This window comes from Ursus maritimus, unplaced genomic scaffold (assembly GCF_017311325.1).
Source record: "Ursus maritimus isolate PB19 unplaced genomic scaffold, ASM1731132v1 scaffold_33, whole genome shotgun sequence".
In the NCBI taxonomy this organism is placed as follows: Eukaryota; Metazoa; Chordata; class Mammalia; order Carnivora; family Ursidae; genus Ursus; species Ursus maritimus.
Window position 1 is genome coordinate 12,749,233 of NW_024425897.1, and position 22,300 is coordinate 12,771,532.

At 48.2% G+C, this 22,300-nt stretch overlaps 1 protein-coding gene across 1 annotated transcript in view; it reads right to left on the bottom strand.

Moving 5' to 3' along the window:
- The window catches only part of ACACB (acetyl-CoA carboxylase beta), a 100,272-nt gene that overhangs the window by 67,145 nt on the left and 10,827 nt on the right, over positions 1-22,300 (bottom strand). Inside the window, 9 exon segments of the mRNA XM_040619812.1 lie at positions 1,025-1,195; positions 1,456-1,665; positions 4,273-4,383; positions 4,480-4,589; positions 6,479-6,577; positions 7,832-7,913; positions 8,128-8,237; positions 10,940-11,078; positions 13,880-14,012. Coding sequence (XP_040475746.1) covers positions 1,025-1,195; positions 1,456-1,665; positions 4,273-4,383; positions 4,480-4,589; positions 6,479-6,577; positions 7,832-7,913; positions 8,128-8,237; positions 10,940-11,078; positions 13,880-14,012 — 1,165 coding nt within the window.

The following is a 22,300-nucleotide window of genomic DNA, read 5'->3' on the forward strand; positions in this document are numbered from 1 at the left end:
CTTTTAATTTCAGGTAGACATGTAGTAGCATCAGTGCTGTATTTCCCGAGTGTCGTCATTTTATTGTGATATTGTGCCAGAATGATCTCGTTCTCTTTTTCCTTCTTTCTTTTTTTTTTTTTTTTTTTAATGATGTTGTTCTTAGGGTCTTTTTACTTAAATATTTAGAGGCAAAGAGCCATGAAGGTTCAAGTCAAAACATATCTCGAAAAGTTAAGCCAAAAAAAAAAAAGAAAAAAAATTACACCAACGCACAAATAGAAAGAACACAAATGTGGCCGAGGCTAACAACAAGTGGGCCGAGGCACAGGGGCTGGGTGGTAACTGTACCATCCTTGTAACATTCCTCCTGAAATTTTCCAAACAAACACACACACAAACAAAGACAGAAAACAATAAAACAGCTGAGAGAGGAAGAAGAGGAAGGACAGAGACATGCACTCATACATTTTAAACATCTGAGTTCCCATTCATGCAGGAGTTCCTTACTCTGGGTCATGAGTTCTCAATGGGGCGGATACTGCCCCTCAAGGGGGCAGATATTTGCACCTGGGGGTGAATCGATCTTACTCTTTGTATCAGTCACAGATATAGCTTCGGTAAAAATTACACACAGTATATCTGTGATATTAAAATTTTATAAGGGGAGAAATTAGGGGGGAAGTGTCTAAAAAGGCTCCTTTGGGGGCCGGTAATGAAAAAAAGGCTGAGAACTTCTCTGGGTCTGTGAATGGAGAACACGGGGTCCACAAATGGCCTGGGACTGTATGTATTTTTTCCCTCAGAGAGAAATTCAACGGGCTTTTGCCCATTTCTCAAAGGGCCACATAGCTAGACAAAGGTGACGAACCACTCCCCAGAAGGTTCTCCACCTGCGTGGTTCTCCACGCTACTCTCACGACAACACACTCACTTCCCCAGGGATGGCCCGCCAAGAGGGGGGCAGGAAGGTCTACCACGGGCAGGACAGGGAGACCCCAGCCCGGCCAGAAGAAACCCCAGGGCTCTGAGCGCAGGTCCTTGCCTGTAACTGGGCGGCAGGCAGGTTGACGTCGGCGATCATCTCTGTGCAGGGGTGCTCCACCTGCAGACGGGGATTCAGCTCCAAGAAGTGGAAGCTGCCATCCTGGCTGTAGAGATACTCCACCGTCCCCGTGCTCACGTAGCCCACCGTCTTGGCCAGGCGGACGGCACACTGCAAAGACACACAGCCTGAAGGGTTTCCAGTGGTTTTCTTGGATCATCTTCCTGGGGGGCTTAGTAGGTCCCCCAGCAAATGCTGAGGATCTGCTCGGCATGAGCTCCTCTGGGACCTCAGAGATCACAGTCCCTATGATGGGCCCCAAGTGTCTTCGTGGGCACCTGCCCCATGTTGGCAATGGGGACTGCAGGGCGGAGACGGCTCTCTCTCCCTGTGGCTGCCCCCTCCCCGCCCCTGAGCTCTGCAGAGCGCACCTGCTCCATGATCTCGAACACAACCGGTATGGCGATGGTGGCCGGCGCCTCCTCAATGATCTTCTGATGCCGCCGCTGGATGGAGCAGTCACGCCCGAACAGGGACACGGCGTTCCCATACTGGTCGGCGAGGATCTGGACCTCCAGGTGTCGGGCATGCTCGGCCAGCTTCATGAGGAAGACGGGGGAGCCAGGGATCTCACTCTGCACCTGGGGGGACAGCAAGAGGGGCTCGCTCTGCCCTGGGGGACCGGGGCCGGAGCGGGAAGTCCTCCGAAGATCTGTCCACGAGTCTGCTGACTGTTTAGCTTTGTTTTACCTCTGTCGCAGACATGCCATTCTCCTTGACGTTTTAAGTCCAACACTGTCAAAATACATCATGCAGAAGCCGGACTTTCCCCACGACCCCACCTCCTAAAGATAACGTGCTGTTAAGATTTGGGTACACACTGGGTAAGAGTTCAATGTGGTCAAGAGTTAACTGGATAAGTTGATGTGCTGGTAGGACCTGGGTACACACTGGTTTTCTGCTGCACATTCAGGAACAAACACAACACACAGAATGTTTTTTGGATAAAAATAGGACCAAAACATGCTACCCGGAAGCTTTCTTTTCCTCCTCCTTAAATAGTACTCTCTTGGCCAGCTGTCCATGGTGGAACCTATACACAGAGAGACTTACTTCATCCTTTTCATGGCTAAAAGGCAATTGTCCGGAAATTCTTAATGATGGTATTAAAAAAAAAAAAGTGTTCACATGGAATGACTTCTAAGAATTTTTTTTTAAAGCAAGCTGCAGTAATACATGGGATGGCCTCCGTTTATATGAAAAATAATAAAACAGAGCTGTTATGAACATCTATATAAAAGTATATACAGGGGCGCCTGGCAGGCTCAGTCCGTAGAGCACGCAACTCCTGATCTCGGGGTTGTAAGTTCAAGCCCCACACTGGGTGTAGAGATTACTTTGAAAAATTTGTTAAGTCTTTTTAAAAATTCTTAAAAAAAAAAAATTGGTTACATCTGGGAAGGGGGGAGGAGTTGAGAGGTGGTGGTGAAAAGAGAATTTTCCTTTTTTACGCTTCACATATCCCTAAAGTGTTTGAATGTTCACAAAAGAACATTTTCATATCACACCCACGTAATCAAAAGAAAAACACTGGTACATGTGTGTGGGGGCAGTGGTATATGGGACCTCTGTACTTCCCACTCCATTTTGCTGTGAATTGAAAGCGGCCCTAAAAAGTAACATCTATTTTACAGAAAGCGGGGGGGGGGGGGCTTTAAAACCTACACAACCCCTAAATGTCATGGAAGATCCAGGACTGGATCCTGACACAGAAAGATTAGTGGGGAGAACTGGTGAGATCTGAGTCAAGTCTGGAGTTAATAGAAACACATCCCTGCTAATCTGTTAGTCGTGACAAACATGGCAGAGCTAACGGGAGATGTTAACGATGGGAAACCAAGTGAAGGGTAGATGGGGACTCCATGCTATTTTCACAACTTCCAAGTAAACAGAACTTCTTCCTCCCCAAGGCACCCCAAAAATCTACCCACCCCAGTGGAGACACGTGATAGTGAAACCGCGACTTCATAGAACATTCATATATTGCCCACAGCTGTTTAATTGGTAAACCTTTTAAGAAAGCCATTTATTGACATGTGTTTGTAAGTGCATGTGCACGCTATTTAACTAAGTCCTTGGCACGTGGTCTTCACCCAAGAAAATAATTCAGAAGAAAAAAACAGCTAAGTATTATTTATGTTCCATGTTATATATTATAGATATTATATATTATTATGAAATATATTGTATTACAGTAGCATGATTCATAACAACGGAAATGGAAACAAGCTTAACATTTCACAAAAAAGGAAAGGCTTGATAAGGAAGACTACAGACACACAGGGAATATTATGCAATCATCAAAATAATTGTAATGACTGGAACAACACAGAAAACAGGTCCGTGATCTACAATTTAGAATTTTTTAATATGTAAAACAAAACACGGTGCAGAAGGAATATAACTGTTTAAAACATGCACATGAACAAGGTCTAGAAGAAACCCTAGAAATTCTAAAATAGTTGCATTAAGAATGGGAAGATCAGGGGCGCCTGGGTGGCACAGCGGTTAAGCGTCTGCCTTCGGCTCAGGGCGTGATCCTGGTGTTATGGGATCGAGCCCCACATCAGGCTCCTCCGCTATGAGCCTGCTTCTTCCTCTCCCACTCCCCCTGCTTGTGTTCCCTCTCTCGCTGGCTGTCTCTCTCTCTGTCGAATAAATAAATAAAATCTTTAAAAAAAAAAAAAAGAATGGCAAGATCATTAGTCTACCTTTTTTAAATGTTGCCAATGGGCAAATGTAATAGGCATAAAGTTTTAAAAGTGAAAACCCAGCTACAAATAAGTAAATACATGGTTCATTCCTACAACAAAAGTCAATCATCTAGAAATGTTTAAAAATACCAAGACTAGTAAAATTTACAAAATGTCCCATCTTCTGATACACGTGAATATAGTCACAAATAGAAAGATACTCCGGCCCTGTATCTCTGAAAGCATTTAAAGTCACGTGGACTCACAGGATTGAACATTTAAGGAAATGACGTACGGATCAACCCAAACCAGGAACTTCTGTGTATGAAAACGTACACATTTGCTTAGGAACACGGCACAGCAGTACTCCAGCTCCCACAAGTGTCCTCTTGATTCCTAACACAGTAATGCTCATGAAAATAATCTGGTGGCCAACAACTAAACACATGCAATTCCCAAAGATATATGGGAAAATGCCCAGCAAGAAGAGCTCACTTGTCTGAAAAGGATTGGGAAGTCCTCGGGACTCTCTGCCTTCCGGATTCCTTTCCCTCCGCCGCCTTCAGATGCTTTGATCATCAAGGGAAAACCAATTTTTTCTGCCATCTGGGGGCGAAGGACAAAGAGACCTCTTTAGAAGGTAGACAGTTTCCAAGCTACCGAGAGGCTCTAGCACCTTGGCCCCCCAAGCCCTGTGTTTACCTGTAAGCCCTCATCTATATCTTTCACACAACCCTGGTTGTAAACATCTTCCGGGACAGTGATCCTCTTCCCCCACTGCAGATCCTCTTCTGCCCATTCCACCGTCAGACCTAGAGAGTCACAAAAAAAGCTGAAGCCTCCCAAGGATGGCAGAGATTCAGATACAACACAGAAACCACAGGGCCCTTCCTCACCAAAGCCTCTCTAGCCCTGGCTGCTGGACCAGCAGTATACACACATGGTCCTTCAGCTTCCCACAATGCCTGTTAAGTTTCTTAAGGGCTGGCTCAACCTTGAATTGGAAATCAAGCTTAAGAAATTCAGACTGAGGGGCGCCTGGGTGGCTCAGCTGTTAAGCGTCTGCCTTCGGCTCAGGGCGTGATCCCAGCGTTATGGGATCGAGCCCCACACCAGGCTCTTCAGCTATGAGCCTGCTTCTTCCTCTCCCACTCCCCCTGCTTGTGTTCCCTCTCTCGCTGGCTGTCTCTCTCTCTGTCAAATAAATAAATAAAATCTTTTAAAAAAAAAAAAAGAAAAGAAAAGAAATTCAGACTGAGGGGCACCTGGGTGGCTCAGTCAGTTAAGCATCTGCCTTTGGCTCAGGTCATGATCTCGGGGTCCTGGAATCAAGCACCGCATCGGGCTCCCGGCTCACAAGGAGCCTGCTTCTCCCTCTCCTCCCTGCTTGGGCTCTCTCTCTTGCTCACTATCTCTGTCTCTCAAATAAGAGAGAGGGAGGGAGAGAGAGAGAGAGAGAGAGGGAGAGAGAGAGAGAAAGGAAGGAAGGAAGGAAGGAAGGAAGGAAGGAAGGAAGGAAGGAAGGAAGGAAGGAAGGAAGGAAGGAAGGAAGGAAGGAAGGAAGGAAGGAAGGAAGGAAGGAAGGAAAGAAAGAAAGAAAGAAAGAAAGAAAGAAAGAAAGAAAGAAAGAAAGAAAAGAAAGAGGAAAGAAAGAGAAAGGAAAGGAAAGAAAGGAAAGAAAAGAAGAAAGAAAGAAAGAAATTCAGACTGAGCCTACCATGAACAACCATATTAATCTGAACCCAAAAAAATTCCAGTTCTACCTGGTGAAGTCATTTATATGTAAATCACTGTTTTCTAAAACCCTGTGAAGATTAAAAACAAATAAGCCTTCCATTCCAAATTTAAAATTCCATCTTTGGATGAAAAAAATCAAATTGGAGGAAAAATTCCTGAGACTTTTCCTGTTTATTTTTATCTTAGAAACTCCACTTTTCAGAATTTAACCTAAGGAAATGATTAAAAAGTACACAGAGATTTAGCTAGTAAACTATCAAGACTCCATTACTTTTAGTATTTTTTTTAAGGATTTTATTTTTGTGAGAGAGAGACACAGAGAGAGAGAGCACAAGTGGGAGGAGGGACAAAGGGAGAGGGAGAAGCAGACTCCATGCTGAGCAGGGAGCCTAAGGAGGGGCTCAATCCCAGAACCCTGAGATCATGACCCAAGCTGAAGTCAGACACTTAATCGACTGAGCCACCCAAGTGCCCCTACTTTTAGTATTTTTTAAAATTAGAGCAAAACAACCTGGAAACAACTTACCATCTAACCATAGAGGACTGTTAAATAAATTATGGTACATCTATATGATAAAATCTTATGCAGACATTTTAAATGTCGTAAAGTGTAGTTATTGACATAGAACGGTTAGAAAAAATAAATCACAAAGTATAGTAAATATAAGATCTCTGGCTTTTTAAAGGATGTGCCTAGAAAAAAAAAAACTGGAAAGGTAGGCACCTAGACTATAACAAATGTTCAACACCGGGTCATAGGATTATGGATGATTTCTATTTCTTTTCTTTTCTTTTTTTTTTTTTTTTTGTTAATTCTGTATTTTCTAAGCTGTCTACAACGAAACTGTACCACTGCTTAAATAATTTTAAAAATTTTAAATGAAAGAATAAAAAAAGCATACTCCTGCCACCCCCTCTGCTCAGACTGGAAGAGATCCCCCAAAGTGAAGCTCGGGCCACTTACCGCTTCCACTCCAGGGCAGTGTTGGGATCTGCAGCGTCTGGGCTACAATGGTGGAGGCGATCTTATCTCCCAAGGCCCACATGGCCTCACTGGGAGGGCCTGAGGGATCAGGGACAAAGAGGAAGGCAGAATAGAGTCAGTCACGAGCCCCTTGCAGCCAAGTGCCAGTCAAATGCACAGAGAAAAGTACTCAGGTGCTGGCTCTGGAGGAATTTAACATCAAGTTGGGGAAGGGAAAAACCTGTTAGTCTGCTACTTCATCAGATGTGGATGAAGTCTACTGTTTTTAGTACGTGTGGATTGTAAACCTGGTCTGAGTTATAACCTTAGCTAGGTGGCATACACAGAATTCACTTTTCAGGAAGAAGGCAAACAACTAGACCAAAGGGGCAAGCTAGCACCTCAAAAAACTAGACCTTGGGTTAGCAAACTTCTCCTACAGTGAGCCAGACAGGAAATATCTTCGGCTTTGTGGGTCTGCTTGTCTCTGTCACAAGTACTCAGCTCTGCCAGTGTTGGGCGAAAGCAGTCACAGGCAATACATAAATGAGTGAACCGGGCTGTGTTTCAATAAAACTTCCATTGACAGAATCAGGCAGGGGGCTGGATTTGGCCTGTGGGCTGCAGTTTGCTGGCTTGTGGGCGGGATCACCAACCTCCAGAGGAGCTAAGAGAGACTCAGGGTCCCGTGTCCCAGCCACTCAAAGACTATGGACACAGAAAACTTAAGCAAGCACAAGCTACTAGGCAGACCCTTGGGATATCAGGTGTTGATCTGTACAGAGTCACTCTGAACACGATGTGTGGTGTTGGCCCAGCGTTAAGGAGCAGCAACAGGGATTTACTGTGGGTGGTAAATGATTCCCCTAGATCATGCAAAGATGTCAGACAGCATGAGTGCACACACAGGAGTTTACAAATGCAAATCCTAAATCAGACCCCACAGACAATAAGTACCATTTTACCTTATAAGTCATAGAGCTGGGGGACTCTGGTCCCAAAATGCTAGGACATTCCAAAGCCCTGAGAAAAGCCCAAGAAAGGGGTGACCTCCAAACCCAGTCAGAAATCTGAACATGGCTGGTTATCTTGGTACCATCAGGAGCACAAGCAGAGGGTTCTGCTTGTCCCAGCATCATTCTCCTGTGGTACCCACGGCAACAGCTCTTATGACCCTGGGCTGGCCAACCTTCCCTCCCACCCCAGACCTGCTTGCTCCTGACCATGAAAGGGTGAGATGGGACTATGAAACTGACGCCCACCTTTCAGGGCCACAGTGGAAAGAGAACCCGACCTGCCAGAGTGTCCCATCAATGCCCCGATTCCCACATATCGGATGGAGACACACTCTACCTAAGAAAGCAATCTCATGCTTGCACAGGAGCTCCGGCAGTTTGGGGTTTTCAGAAGCATGGCCCCAGCCAGCCCACACCGCCTGTAAACATAGAGAGGCATGAATGAGGATCTTCCTTCGAGAATCCCCCTCCCATCACACACTGAAATCTCTTTGCGGCATCACATCAGCCCTGGATTTCAGAGTCTTGGAGGACCTGGAGTCTCTGTCCCTTCCGAACTGCAGGAGTGAGTTGCTCGAGAGCTAAGAGCATCAACCCTGCTGTGGGCAGACTGGGGCACCCCATCCGACTTACCTGCACGGGGATCCTCTTGGCAATGTCCACAACCAGCTCCACGTTGGCATAATTGTTGTTGTTGGGCCCTCCTGGGACAGGGACATACTGATCTGCCATCTTGATATACTCTGGAATTAGATGAGAAAAGGAAAGAAAAACTGAGAGGCTGGAGTTCACTGCATGACTACCTACAGCCATTAGAAGATTCTGTGGCTGCAAGGGACAGGTGTGGATGATCATTTGGGACCTGAACGTGACTTTCACTGTGGAAAAATATATAGGCATCAGGACAAGGCCTGGAAGGGAACAAAGAAAGGAAGGAAGCTATCAGAACGGTTGGGATGAGAGGTGGGTGTTCGATTAATCCCCATTTCCAGTTTATCTTAATTTGTCTTGCCATTAAACAATACAGTGTTTTTAATCATGGAGAAAAACAGGTAACATAAAATTTACCATGTAACTCATTTTTTGAGGGTACAGTTCAACAGCATTTAGCACATTTGCACTGTTGTGAACCAGATCTCCAGAAGTTTTGTCTTCTTGCAAATGTGAAACTCTACCCATGAAACAATAGCTCCCCTTTTCCCCTCCCGCAGCCCCTGGCCACCACCATCTTTCTGTCCCTATGAATTTCACGCCACTAGAGATTTCATCTATGCAGAATCCTAGAGTATTTGTCTTCTTGTGACTGGGTTCTTGCACTTAGCATAGTGTCTTCCAGTTCCTTCCATGCTATACCATGTGATAGGATTTCCTTCCTTTTTAAGGCTGAATACAATACAATGTTTTGATTTTAAAATATTCATGCCCTTTATGCCAGAAATTCCACTTCTAGGAATAAATACATCCTAAAGGGCGCCTAGGTGGCTCAGTCGGTTAATCATCCAACTCTTGGTTTTGGCTCAGGTCATGATCCCGGGGTCCTGGGATCGAGTCCCGTGTCGGGCTCCCTGCTCTTCCCTCTCCCTCTGCCTACTTGTGCTCTCTGTCAAATAAGTAAATAAAATCGTTTAAAAAACTGGATTATGGGGGGCGCCTGGGTGGCATAGCGGTTAAGCGTCTGCCTTCGGCTCAGGGCGTGATCCCGGCGATCTGGGATCGAGCCCCACATCAGGCTCTTCTGCTATGAGCCTGCTTCTTCCTCTCCCACTCCCCCTGCTTTTGTTCCCTCTCTCACTGGCTGTCTCTATCTCTGTCGAATAAATAAATAAAATCTTAAAAAAAAAAAACAACTGGATTATGGGGGCGCCTGGGTGGCGCAGTCCTTAAGTGTTTGCCTTCGGCTCAGGGCATGATCCCAGGGTCCTGGGATCGAGCCCCACATCAGGTTCCTCCGCTGGGAGCCTGCTTCTTCCTCTCCCACTCCCCCTGCTTGTGTTCCCTCTCTCGCTGGCTGTCTCTATCAAATAAATAAATAAATAATCTTAAAAAAAAAAACTGGATTATGTTAATAAATAAGCAAAACAAATAAATTAGTCCTAAAAAACCCTACTCATCAATGAAGCCAAAGAGTGACGTAAGAGGATGTCCACTGGGCAGTGTTTTGAAGTGTGAAATGCTAGACTCAAGGCAAAGGCAAGGCTTAGTCCCTCTGGACTATGGAATTCTCTGGAATCCTAGAAGGAACAGTGTAGAACTTTATGTGCAGATTCTGAAAGAGAACCAAGAGTGGCATTTCCTTCCAGGCTTCTGGCCTCCGATGTTTATGGAACACAAGAGTGTCGGCCACAGGGGAGGTCCTGGAGGTGACAAAGTGAGAAGTCAGACAAGCTCTCTCTCGTCTCTGAGTTTTGTTCTACTGTCAGAGAAGATAAACAAGAAAACAGACACAGTAACACCAGGCTGGGGTCAGCGCCAGGGCCTGCCGGGAAAGCCACACGGGAGGACATGACCGGAACGTTGGGGCAGGGAGGGCTGGAGGCCTGCTGTGCCAGGAGCTTCAGGGAAAAGCACTGTCAGCAGAAGATGCATCACGTTCCAAGGTTCTGGGACAGGAAAGAACTCAGCCGGCCCAGGAATCAATGAGGCCAGCATGGCTGGGACCAGGGTTGGAGGGCAGGGGCACTGGATGGGGCCAAGAGGCCAGCAGAGCCACATCACGTGGCACCTTAACTGTCCTGAGTGAGGACCTGGAATTTTAGTCTGAATGTGATGGGAGCCCCCACAGGATAAGGCTGTGGATTCAGACAGCCTGGGGTTCCTATGCTGCCAGCACCACATGCTGGCTGTATGACCTTGGGTGAATGATTTCTGTCCCTGTGCCTCAACTGCCCCATCTATAAAATAGGCTGACAATCAAATCTGTCCTCTGAGTTAGAAGGAGATTGAATCTGTGCAGGGCAGAGCCCAGGGACAGCATGACAGTCTCTAAAGAATTTAAAGAGTTGGTGATGGGACCTGAGCTGTGTTTTTAAGAAATCACTCTGGCTACTGGGTGGATAAAGGTCTGTAAAGGGATATGAATGTTCAGGGGAAAAAACCAAATTGTCGAACAGTTATTTATAGAATGATCTATGCTAACAGACATAGAAAACAAATGAACAGAAGAATGAATGACTGAAGTACAATACAGACATCTGTGGGGAAACACACCTGGAGGAAGAGAGGCCCATCTGCTGTAACATGGACATTTCGCAAAGATGGGATTTCCACTTTGCATAGTCACCATTTGCATTTTTAATTAATAAAGAAGGAAAGGCAAGTAAATGCAGGCTCAGGAGAGGGTCCCTGGGACTCTGGGGTCCAAGGTGAACTTGCCTAGGTATAATGGAGGAGGTGAGGGTAAGCAAGGACGGGGTGGCAGGAGGGGAAGGAGTCAAGGCCCAGGTACCTGCATTGGCCTTCAGGTCCTCTGGGGTCACCATGACTACAAACCGGATGGCCCGCTCGTTGCGGAACATCTCATAGGCCCACCTGCGGATGGAGCGCATGCACTTCACGGCGGCGATGCCATTGTTGGCGATGAGCACCTGGACAGGGAAGATGAGGAAGGGGCCAGAGCTGCACACCTACCTGCACTGGGAGCTGCATGCTACCCTGGGGTCCAAGTCACGGCTGCAGAGCCGCCTGAGGTACCTCTTTGCATTTCTACAGCACACAGCCTGGCAGAGAGGTGCTCACAGTCTGCTGGCTGCATGAATAGATGATGATCAAATGGGGGAGTGGGTGGATGGACAGATGGGTGAGTGGATGGATGGATGGGTGGGTGGGTGGATGGATGGATGGACGGATGGATGGATGGATGGACAGATAGATGGGTGGGTGGGTGGATGGATAGACAGATAGGTGGGTGGGTGGATGGATGGATGGACGGATGGATGGATGGATGGATGAATGGATGGATGGACGGACGGACTGATGGACGGATGGACGGATGGATGGATGGACGGACGGACGGATGGATGGATGGATGGATGGATGGACGGATGGATGGACAGACAGGTGGGTGGGTGGGTGGATGGATAGACAGGTGGGTGGGTGGGTGGATGGGTGGATGGACAGATGGGTGAGTGGATGGATGGACGGATGGACAAATGGGTGGGTGAGTGGATGGATGGACAGTTGGGTGGATGGATGGACAGACAGCTGGGTAGATGGATGGACAGAAGAATGGATGAATGGACGGGGGGACGGACAGGACAGGATGGGATGAATGAATGATTTTGATTCCTTCGTGGGCACCATCACGATCACTTAACATTTCTGAATGCCTAGTATGTACCAAGTTACAGTACAATATATTTCATCAGCATTATTTCACTTCACTCTCACATCAGCCCTTGAAAGTGGCTGTATTCTTATCTTTATTTGGCTAAAGATATTAAAACTCAAGGGGTTAAGGCACTTGCCCAAGGTCACACAGCTAGTAAGTGGCAGCGATGTGACTCCTGAGCCCTGCACAGTTGGACCCGTGCTCTGAACTGCCCCCACCCCCATGGCTGCCTCTGCATTCTGGAGATTAAAGGCCCCGGATTTGGTGGAGGGGAAAGGCAGTAACGCTGGCTGTCCTCAGCAACCGAGAGCAACAGAAAAGGTCCCGGTTTCAACTCTTAATGTGCCATGAACTTCCTGTGTGGCATTAGGCAGACCCCTTCCCTCTCTGAGCTTCATCTCTACACAAAGAGCTCAGACTGGCCAACGTCCTGGCTTGGTCTATAAGAAATAAAACCAAGCTCTAGTGTTCCTGTTCAAAAAAAAAAAAAAGGCATATGCTTCAAAGCTCTGACTTCTACAGCAAGAACATAATTTCAAGGCCCTTCCATTGCTCACTAATTTTCATGACAGCCCTGAAGGGCAAGTCTCATTAGAGATTAGGAATGTGATTGCCTCTATTTTACAAAAGGGGAAACTGAGCCCAGATGCCATATCCTGTGAGTGGCCACAGCAGATGGAGCCCAGAGCCCTGGGCTCAGATTCGGTATTCTCCCCTTTCAAAAACGCCTCCCGAAGAGCACGGATGGAACGGCAGGGTTTTGGTTTTCTTAACCTCATTACCAAAGCAAGGTTTGGTCAAGAAGGAAGGGCTGTGGGTGACCCCAGGACAGCCAGTTTCCCTGGGCCCCGTTTGTTCTAGCACATTCTAGGAGCCCCCGGGGGAGAAGGCCACTGCAGACTGGCTTGCTGCTCTAATCCCACAGCTGCAGCTTTCCCACAAGGAGTCTAGGAGAGAGGGCAAGCCACGGTCAACTCCAAAGTCACCAAGTACAGCGGCTCTGCGCTGAGGCCTTCAGCAGCCACCCCGCCTCTCGGCTCGCCAGGACTGAACGCCGGCCACCGGTCAGGCTGGCTGCAACAGTCCCCTGGTGAGTGCGGCAAAAGTGCAGCTTCTGGATCCCCACCCAGGAGACTCTAACTCCAAGGGTCTGGGGTTGGGCGGAGGAGTATTTTCAGCCAGCAACCAGGTGGTAGCCAGGCTCAGGAGCCAGGACGCTAGAGTAAGGACATGGGCTCTGAACTCTTGACGCCTGGAGTTCAAATCCCAGCTCTGCCACTGACCAGCTGTAAGACCGGGCAAACCACCTCCCTTCCCTGGGCCTCAGCTTCCTCTTCTGTGAAATCGTATTGACCAGCAGAATGGTGGGGATGATGAAATGAGATACGATACAGAAAGCACTTCACAGGATGCCTGGCTTCTGAGTAGGCGCTCAAAAAATCATAGCTGCTGTTGTTATTAGAATCATTACCACCACCACCCTCAAGTAAAATGGAAAAGAACAAGGCCTTCTCGTCAAATAGACCTGGGTTCAAATCCTGACTCCAGCACTAACTAGCTACACGACTTCGGACAGCCATGTCAAATCTCTGCATCTTGGCTCCTTCGAGAATCTGTCGGGAATAATCAGTCTGTGGCCCAGAGCCTTGACCCCATGGAATGGGAAACGACGTGAAAAGCCTTTATAAATGGCAAATGTTAGCTGTTTCCCTTTGTCACCGTTATTTTAACACATTGGCCTCCCCTCCTGGAAGGAGCTCTACACCTCAGAAGGGCAGAGCTGGGTTTGATACCCGCCCTCAATAACCTAGAAAGCAGACCCGTGCACAAAGGCACTCGGGGTCTCTGCAGACCTCAGGCTCCTCTTCTGTGAGAAGGAGGTCATACACCTGTTGCTTCAGGCTGTCGGGAGGGTGAAAGGTGATGCATTCAAGTGCTCACAGAAGGGTGGCCTGGCACTTTCTCTGCGGCGTGACCATGAGCCTGAAGCCGGTTCTCTAGCTTCCAGCTTGGAAGAGGGGCCCCACCCCACCCCGACTGCCGGGACCCCATCTGTACCTTCTCAATGACCCGGTCCCCCCCAAAGCGCGTGACAAACTCAGCTGGGGAGGCCACGGTAAAGTCTCTGTGCAGGTCCACCTTCTTCAGTTCTCGGCCCCTCTTCACCAGGTGGAGTCCCGACATGCTAGGTCTGCAGAGGGAACAGGATAGACCCTGATGAGCCAGGAAGCCTGGGCCACTCGGGGAGAGAGTCAGGAGCCCAGCACCTACAAAATCAACATCAACAGAGAAGCGGGAGCCCATCAAACCCCCCACTGCTTTGCAGTCCTCACCGGGGACCTTGAAGCATTTCACAAGGAGACTCAAGAGGCTGGTGCAGGAATGAAGCAGGAGTGATCAATCCCCTGACCTGCCCCAAGCTGTACATTGAGCTCTTTAATCTTAAATTAATTTTTACTAGCTAGGCTCCCAATTTAGAAACTCAGGTAATACAAAAAACTTACGGGGGAAGGGACGTTTATGATCGGGGAGAAAGTCCACACAGTCTAATACCTGAGACTTTTAAACAGTATGGATCTCTTTCATGCATTTTTCTGTATGCATATCTCAAAATTTTTGTAACTGGAAACCAAAAAATGTATAACAACCAGGGCGCCCAGGTGGCTCAGTTGTTATACATCTGACTCTTGATTTCAGCTCAAGTCATGATCTCAGGGTCATGAGATCAAGCCCCAGGTCGGGGGGTCCACACTCCGTGGGGAGTCTGCTTGAGATTCTTTTCTCTCCTTCTCCCTCTGCCCCTCCCCCGGCTCGCACGCTATAAATAAACAAACAAATAAATAAAAATCTTTTTAAAAAGTAACAACCAAATGGTGGTTCCTTGCCCCAACCCCTCCAGAACTGCACACCAGAGGAAATCACTTTTCTGGCATTTATGCATCTCCGTAGTTCTGAACAATGTCACCATCGTGTGTACTTTCTTGTGCCTCTTGAGTGACATCATTTGAGACACCATCTATGGCTCTTATGAGCACTCTTACTTGGCCATCCCATCTGCTTCCCGTCCCCCAACCTCTCAATACAGGCATACTGCAACCTGGCAGATTCCGTATCTGGGATTTCATAAGTCCGGAATTATTCACAGATGAGGGCTGGGGTAGACCAGATTTTCCTTTCTTCTTGCTTTTTTCCCTGGAGACAGTGGTTTTTTTCATTTGTGTAGCTCTCCTTGAACCGGTTCCTAGCGCAGTCCACTCCTTCTCATATCCTCCCAGTACATGGCATAACTGATCAGCTCCATCGTTCTTCATTGGCGACATCCCTCCGGGAAGCCTCTCCTCTCTACACTCATCCTGACCAGCTCTTCTCCAGACCCCCGACACAATTGTCATTCTGAGACTTCCTTTTGCTGACACCCTAAGGATTCCTTTTACCTTTCCTGGAGGTTTGATCCCTAATTTGGGAGATCACATGGCTCCCTCTTTCTTGGCAGACTCCCTTGTTTTATTGGGACACGTCTTCCAGTAGTTCTGTCTGGTTAAAAAGATGGTACAATGGGAGGGCACATGACAATGGCACCCTCGACATGCCCGTCCTGCTTCTGGCTGCCCTGGGCTACCTCATCATGACCACCTTGGAGATTCCCTTTGATTCTACGTTGGATCTGTTTCCTGTCTCCCATGTGTTGCTCTTCCTTGGTTTATTCTCGTTTCAGTGGAAGACATCCTTCAGTAGCTTTCTAAGAAAAGGTGTTGGGGAGTGAGGGGTAGGGGTAGTAAATGATTCATAGTCTTGCAAGTTCTGAAGCTGTCTTTCTTCTGCTCTTACGTTTGACCCTATCATTTGGCTGTGTATGGAATTCTGTAACGGAAAACCTTCTCCTTCAGAGTTTTGGAGCCTTGCACCATTGTGTCGTGGCTTCCAAGGACGCTAGAACCAGAGTTGTTCTGGTTGATCCTTTGCGGGTGACCTGTTCTTTCACATCCAGAAGCTTATAGGATCTTGTCTCTGTCTTCCATTGTCTACAGGGATGTGCTCATGTACGTGTCTCCTACCACCCAGTGGGGCTGTGAATCTTTAGGCTCCTTCAGTGTGGAAACTCACATCCTGGGATTTGTCTTCAAATATTTCGTTCAAATTGTTTCCCTGCGTCCTTTTTCCTCTATTCTTTCCAGAAGCTTTTATTATTTGGATGTTGAAATTCTTAGACTGGCCTGCAAGTTTCTTTTTCCCTCTATTTCCTATCCCTTGTCTTTCACTTTCTGAGCGATTCCTTCTGCCTTCTCTCCTAACCTGCTGTTGTGTTTTTAATACGCAGAGCTTGTTACCTGCTTGCAAAGTTTCCTTTTTGTGCATCCTGTTCCTACCTGTGCAACACCCCCCTGGCTTGAATGAGGGTATTAATGGCAGCTTTTTCAAGTTCTCTTCTCCTGGCATGGTTTCTGTTTCTTCCGAGGCTCCTGTGTCCCTCTGTTTGATTGTTTGGGGCCTGCCTTCCCTATTAGCAACTGTACCCAAGCCTCAGTCACTTCCTCATGACCAAGAGCAAAAACTAAAGGGCCGACATAAGGTACTGAGGTGAGGCCAGTGGACCCTGAACTCGATGCTCAGGATCTGGGGGGGCTGCTGTGTACGGGGAACCCCAAGGACACTAGAGTCTTCTTCCTTCAATGGTCCAATTCCCAAATGGCCAGGAGCCGGGGGCAGGGGTGGTGAGGGAAGTGGTGGGACAGGTCTGGGGTGGGGGGTAGGGCAGGTTTCAGAATTCAGCACCTACACAGACCCTGATCCTTGTGTTTGGGATACAGACCTCATACACTTCCACTGTGCCCATCAGTCCCCAGTCCCAAGACTCTCTGTTTCTCCCTCTCCAGGGAATGAACCACATGCTTTCTGTTGGGGTGGAAGTGGGCAACCCCTGGCCACACAAAGCAGGTAAGAAGATCTGGGCATCTTTTACCCAATTCTTCTCATTTTGGTACCCCTCCCCCCCCCAACCAAACTGCAGAGGTACCTGATGCCGCCAGCCCCCGCGCCTTTCAGACTCCAGATCTAGTAGGTTCTCAGCTGTCCTGACTGCTGCCTTATGACTCAGCCCTCCTGGTTCTGCTAAGCCAGCTACCGTTCATCCATCTGCTTCTGGCCTCTAAAATGCTGTTGCTAATCTTCCCAACTGTTCTGCCAGGCTTGATAGGTTTCCGTCTCTCTTTTTAAAAAAACATCTCTTTGCTGTCATTTGGTGGGATGTTGACAGGACAAGGATCAGGCACGCACATTCAGTCCACTTTCTCTTTTTTCTTTTCAAGATTTATTTATTTGAGAGAGAGAGAGAGTGCGGGGGTGGGGAGGGGCAGCAGGAGAGAGAGTCTTAAGCACATTCTGAGCTGAGCGCAGAGCCCAATGTGGGCTTGATCTCACAACCCTGACATCACGACCCCAGAAGAAACCATGAAGAGGAGCCAGAAGATGCCCCAGAAGATGCCCAACTGACTGAGCCACCCAGGCGCCCCTCAGTCCACTTTCTTAAGGTGACGATGAGGCATTAAGCTGAGAGTCATCTGTCAAGAATTAAGCTAACCGTTAACTACCCACAGGTACGTCCAGTGGTTATTGCGAGGGTAAGGATGAGTGGGTTCAGGGGACCAAAACTATGGTGAAGAGCTAACTGATAGTAAGGAACACCGCCAACATGCCACCATCTAGCATCTGAGCAAAAAACAGCAAAATTGGAAGCAAATAAATAGTCAGGAAAGAGAAATTCCATTTTATAGATGGGCAAACTGAGGCCCAGCCAGGCAAAGGGTCACGGAGCAAGTCAGCAGGCCTGGGGCTTTTCTACCACACCAGGAAATGTTGGCTGTGGGCTATGTACAAACTCTCCATGTCTAGTACAGTTCCCCATGGGAAAGCCTCCTACAAACCTGAAGTCTGCCCCCACTTCCCCGTGTGACAGCCAAAGGCTCTGTCTATCACAAAGGAAAAAGAAAAAAAAAAAAAACGGAGTTCTGAGCCAGGGGAACAAAAAGAGAAATGAACAATGTGTTTCCATGTCACAAGAGGATACGTGTTTTCAATGAAGATTTTCTCCATTCAACTGAGCTTAACCAGAGGGCCTGAACGAATGAACAGACAGATGAACAAATGATTTCTGGCCCGTGAGATAACCTCGCTGCCTGCCACACACTGTGAGCAGCTCTTCTTCTAAGACGTCCTAGGACTGAGTTGCTAAAAGAAGATCGGACTTAGAAAAGTACTTTGGAAGGTCAATATCATCTTGCAAATGTGAACAGTGTTTTATCATAATTACATTCCATCAACGAGCAAGTAGCTCAGTTTGTTTTTAATGACTTTATTTCTTTACAAAAACAGGCAGATGCGGCCGGAAGGCCCTAACCTGCAGGCCCCTGATCTAGGGAAATGGATACCAAAATGTTAATGGCAGCTATCTCAGCGTGGTGGAAATTACGGGTGGTTTCTGTTACCTTCTGTGCATCTATATTTGTTAAGTTTCCTGCAATGATATTTTACTCTTTTAAAGATTTTATTTATTTGAGAGAGAGTAAGAGAAGGGGAAGGGCAGAAGGAGAGGGAGAAGCAGACTCCCCTCCTCCCCTCTGAGCAGGGAGCCCGGTGCAGGACTCGATCCCAGGACCCTGAGCCAAAGGCAGACGTTTAACCGACTGAGCCACCCAGGCGCCCCAATGATGTATTATTTTCAATAAGAAAAAAGCTATGAATTTTATAATAGGGATGCTGAAAGCCCTGGCCATTCTGGCATCCATTGGGCAAGGCGCTCAGCGTCCCCAACTGTAAGATGAGGACAGTAACACGTACCTCACTATGTTGGAACGGTTAAATAATATATAGAAAGTAAAAGATGGCTTCTGGCACCAGTAAACTCTATTTAATCATTTTAGTGCAGTGAGACCAAGAGGATCAGGGGCTGCTGATCTCCCAACCTCACCAGGAAATGCACCAGCCACTCCTCTGGCCCGGGTCTGGTCCCCATCCATCCACTCTCCCCCACTCTGTCTACAGCTTCCCCTGACTGGTTGGCTTGATCTTTTGGCTTCAGATGGTCTCAGACATCAAATTTCCATAAACACAAACATTAAAACTCTAGCAAACTGACCTAAAGCACGGCAAAGAAAAAGGTCAACCAGGAAGGAGAAAAACACTATTTTGTAGCCTGGAAAACCATTCTCAGCCGCCATTTTGATTTCAAAACTGGTGAGAGAGTGGGTCACAGTCCCATCAGAAAGCAGGTGGGTAAACACAAAATGCTGTCGCAGTGGCCCTGTTTCAGACCCAGTCTCCAGGCCAGTGGCTATTTTTATTTGTTTTTGACAAAGCTGGAAGCCAGCAAACAAAGGGCTGACCTTTGGCCGGCATTTGTTTCAAAGTGAGCGGAGGCTGAACCATTCCAGGATGACTTTGGAAATGGCTTCAGGTGCAATCAACCACACACCAGAGTTATCAGCTAGCTGCTCAGGCACAAGACGAGGCAGAAACACCGGGAGGGAAGGAATCAACATTCTCGAGTGTCACTGTGAATCAGGCACAGGGGGCTTCACACTGAATCCCCCACAGCCCCGTGCATGGGAGGCCGCCATTCCCTGCTCGCAACGAGGAAACGGAGGGTCAGAGAGGCCCAACGACCTCAAGTCACACAGCTGGCAGGTGGCAACCCTGGACTTCCAAAAGACTCTGACCCCCTGCCCCAAGTCTAAGTTTGAGGCAGAAAGATAGTTGAGATAAATGGGAATATCTCTATTGTCTGGACTTTGAAAAACCAGCACCTACATTTGAGAGGCAATCTGTGGACTGCAGGGCCCTCAGCTGGGGCCAATTTTGTTCCCCAGGGACATATGGCCCATGTTTGCAGACTTTTTGCTTCAGCAGCGTATCTCAGTTCCCTCGCAGGATGACAATACTGACAACATTAAGAGGGTCTGCCTCAGAGAGTGTGTGTCCAGGGTTCAGCACTGGGCTTTGTGTGCAGTAAAGAGCTTTAGCTGAGGTGCCCCTCAGCAGGGGAGCCATGATTAAGAGCCCCAGTGTGGAGTCGCTGGGCTGTGGTCCGGGCATAACCAGCCCTTCCGTTCCTACCTTACCCCTCCCTTCTCTTTTATACAACAGGGATGGCAGCTGCTGAGACCCGATGGACGTAAAGGCCCCAGTATTATCACCGAGCAAGTAAGGAAAGGACATTGCATAGCTTAGTCAAGGCTGCAAACTCTGAACTCATCTTTGGGCTCCCAAATGGATCCCTGGCAATTTCTCGGGCCACCTGCCCTCTCAGGGCCTTCCGGGACGGCCACCTTGGCTAGACCAGGAATTGTTAAGCTAAGGTCCAAAGCCCAAATTTTGGACCTCCCGCAAGCTAATCATGGCTTTTACATTTTTAAGTGGTTGAAAGAATCTTATTTTGTGACACGTGAAAATCCCGCGAATTTCAAACCTCCACAAATTAAGTGTGATTGGAATACGGTCAGACCCATTCAATGATGTAATCACTGTGGCTGCTGGGGCAGTAAGTGGCAGAGCTGAGTAGATGTGACAGAGACCACATGGTCTCAAAACCGGAAATATTTACTATTTGGCCCTGGACGAAAACAGTTTGCCAACTCTGAGTTAAGCAGTGCTTTTCAGCCGTGACTCCACGCTCCAGCGCAAGAGGAGCTTTTAAAAATGCTGATGCCCAGGCCCCGCCTGCATTAATTAATCAGCATCCCCAGGACAGGAGGGATTGCTGGAGGCGCAGGGAGCACACCCAGGTATCTGCATTGTTCAAAAGCCTGTCCCCCCTCCCCACCAAGGAATTCTAATATGCAGCTGGCAGTGAGAACCACCCATAGATCACCAACCAACATTTCAACCTGGCAGCTGGCCTTGGTTCTGAGCAGAACTTCCAGGGCAGTGAAATCCTATGTGAACATAGGCTGCATTTACTATCATGCAGTGTTTTCACTGAGAAAATTTCAATTCCTGCAGGTTTATTCTTTCAGGTTAAAGTGGTTTGTGAAAAGTCGTCTTCGGGACTGAAGTGTACAATTAAACAGGACTCAAGATTTATATGTTAAACTTTTGCGTAAATAGCCTTACAGATCGGGGGGGAAATACATCCTCTGTGGACCACATGGTCCACTTTGGGTACACCAGAGGGCTTGAGAGGTTTCGCCAGAGAGGTTAGATCAGGGCTCAGAAAGTGCAAGAAACGAGACCACCATGCTCCACCAAACACTTAGTGCACAAGAAAGACTGTGATTCAAACCCGGGACCCCCACCCGTCTGCAGGTCCTTTGCTCAGACACACCTGAGCAATCCAAGAAGGATTCCCCTTGAAGGCCCCATTATTCTGCTTTGCAGAAGGACCAGGGAACTGGAAGGCCAGTCTCCCTCCTGGAGGGCTGGCTGCATGTCCAGGGCATGTCTCTTGCCGTCTCTGAACCCCCCATCTTTGGACCTGAACAACCATCCTTCTGGCTCCAACAGACCTCACTTCCCTGACATGCATATAAGCTCAGTAACTACCCAGCAACTGTTAATAAAGATCATGTGGTGAGCGGGGGTGCCAGGGGAGGTGGCTACCGGTGAATTTCGTTCCTTTTTTTTGCTTCTCCAGAATTTTCTGACTTTTCAACAACAAACATAACATTACTTTGGAAATTTTTTTAAGTGCAATAAAATGAAGACAAGAAATCAAGCAGGTGGGGCCAGGAAGCGCTAGGGCATAGAAATGCCTACACATTGCTCAGAAAATAACCTTAAATGCGATGCCTGTTCAGGGGGCCCTTGATTCGCCCAGGGCTTCATAATCACTTCAAAAAGGCCTGCCCTCCGCAACCACCAAGGCTTTATCAGGGCTAAGGAGAAGAGGAGGAAAGCGAGGCCCCCCGCTAGCATACCCACCTGTGCGTTCCTAAGCGGGCCCCTCCAATCAACATCACCACCAAATCCGGCCAATCCGGCCTCCCCTTCAACCACCAAGGCCAGCTAGTGTTTGTAAGGCGAGTTCCATCTCCCAAGTGGCCAAACTGAAGCCTGCATTTCTTTGGTGGGGGCGGGGAAGAGGAGGTGGCGCTAAGGGGACACACAGCTTGTCTTTGGGGGGGAGGGACACGTTGCATATGTTTGCAAAAGATAACAATCATTAAAATTGCTGGCTTACTTACTTTACTTTGCGATCAGGGAAACAGACCTTGCACTTGGCAGGACTCATATTGACCTGCCCGGCGGCCAATCCCACCCGGCTCCTGCCGGAATGCAGGGCATGCACCCCTTAACCTCCTGAAGCCGACCCCGCTCCCGGGGCCCAGCAGGGCAGCCAGGTCGCGACAGGGAGGCGGAGGTGTGGTCCGAGGGCCGCTCCGGCCCGGCGGTGCCGCAGCCTGCAGGTGCCTGACCAAGCGCTGCGCTTCCTCCATCCCGAAGAGTCCTGCGCGCAAGTGTCCGGGGCAGAGGCGCCCGTCCAGGCCC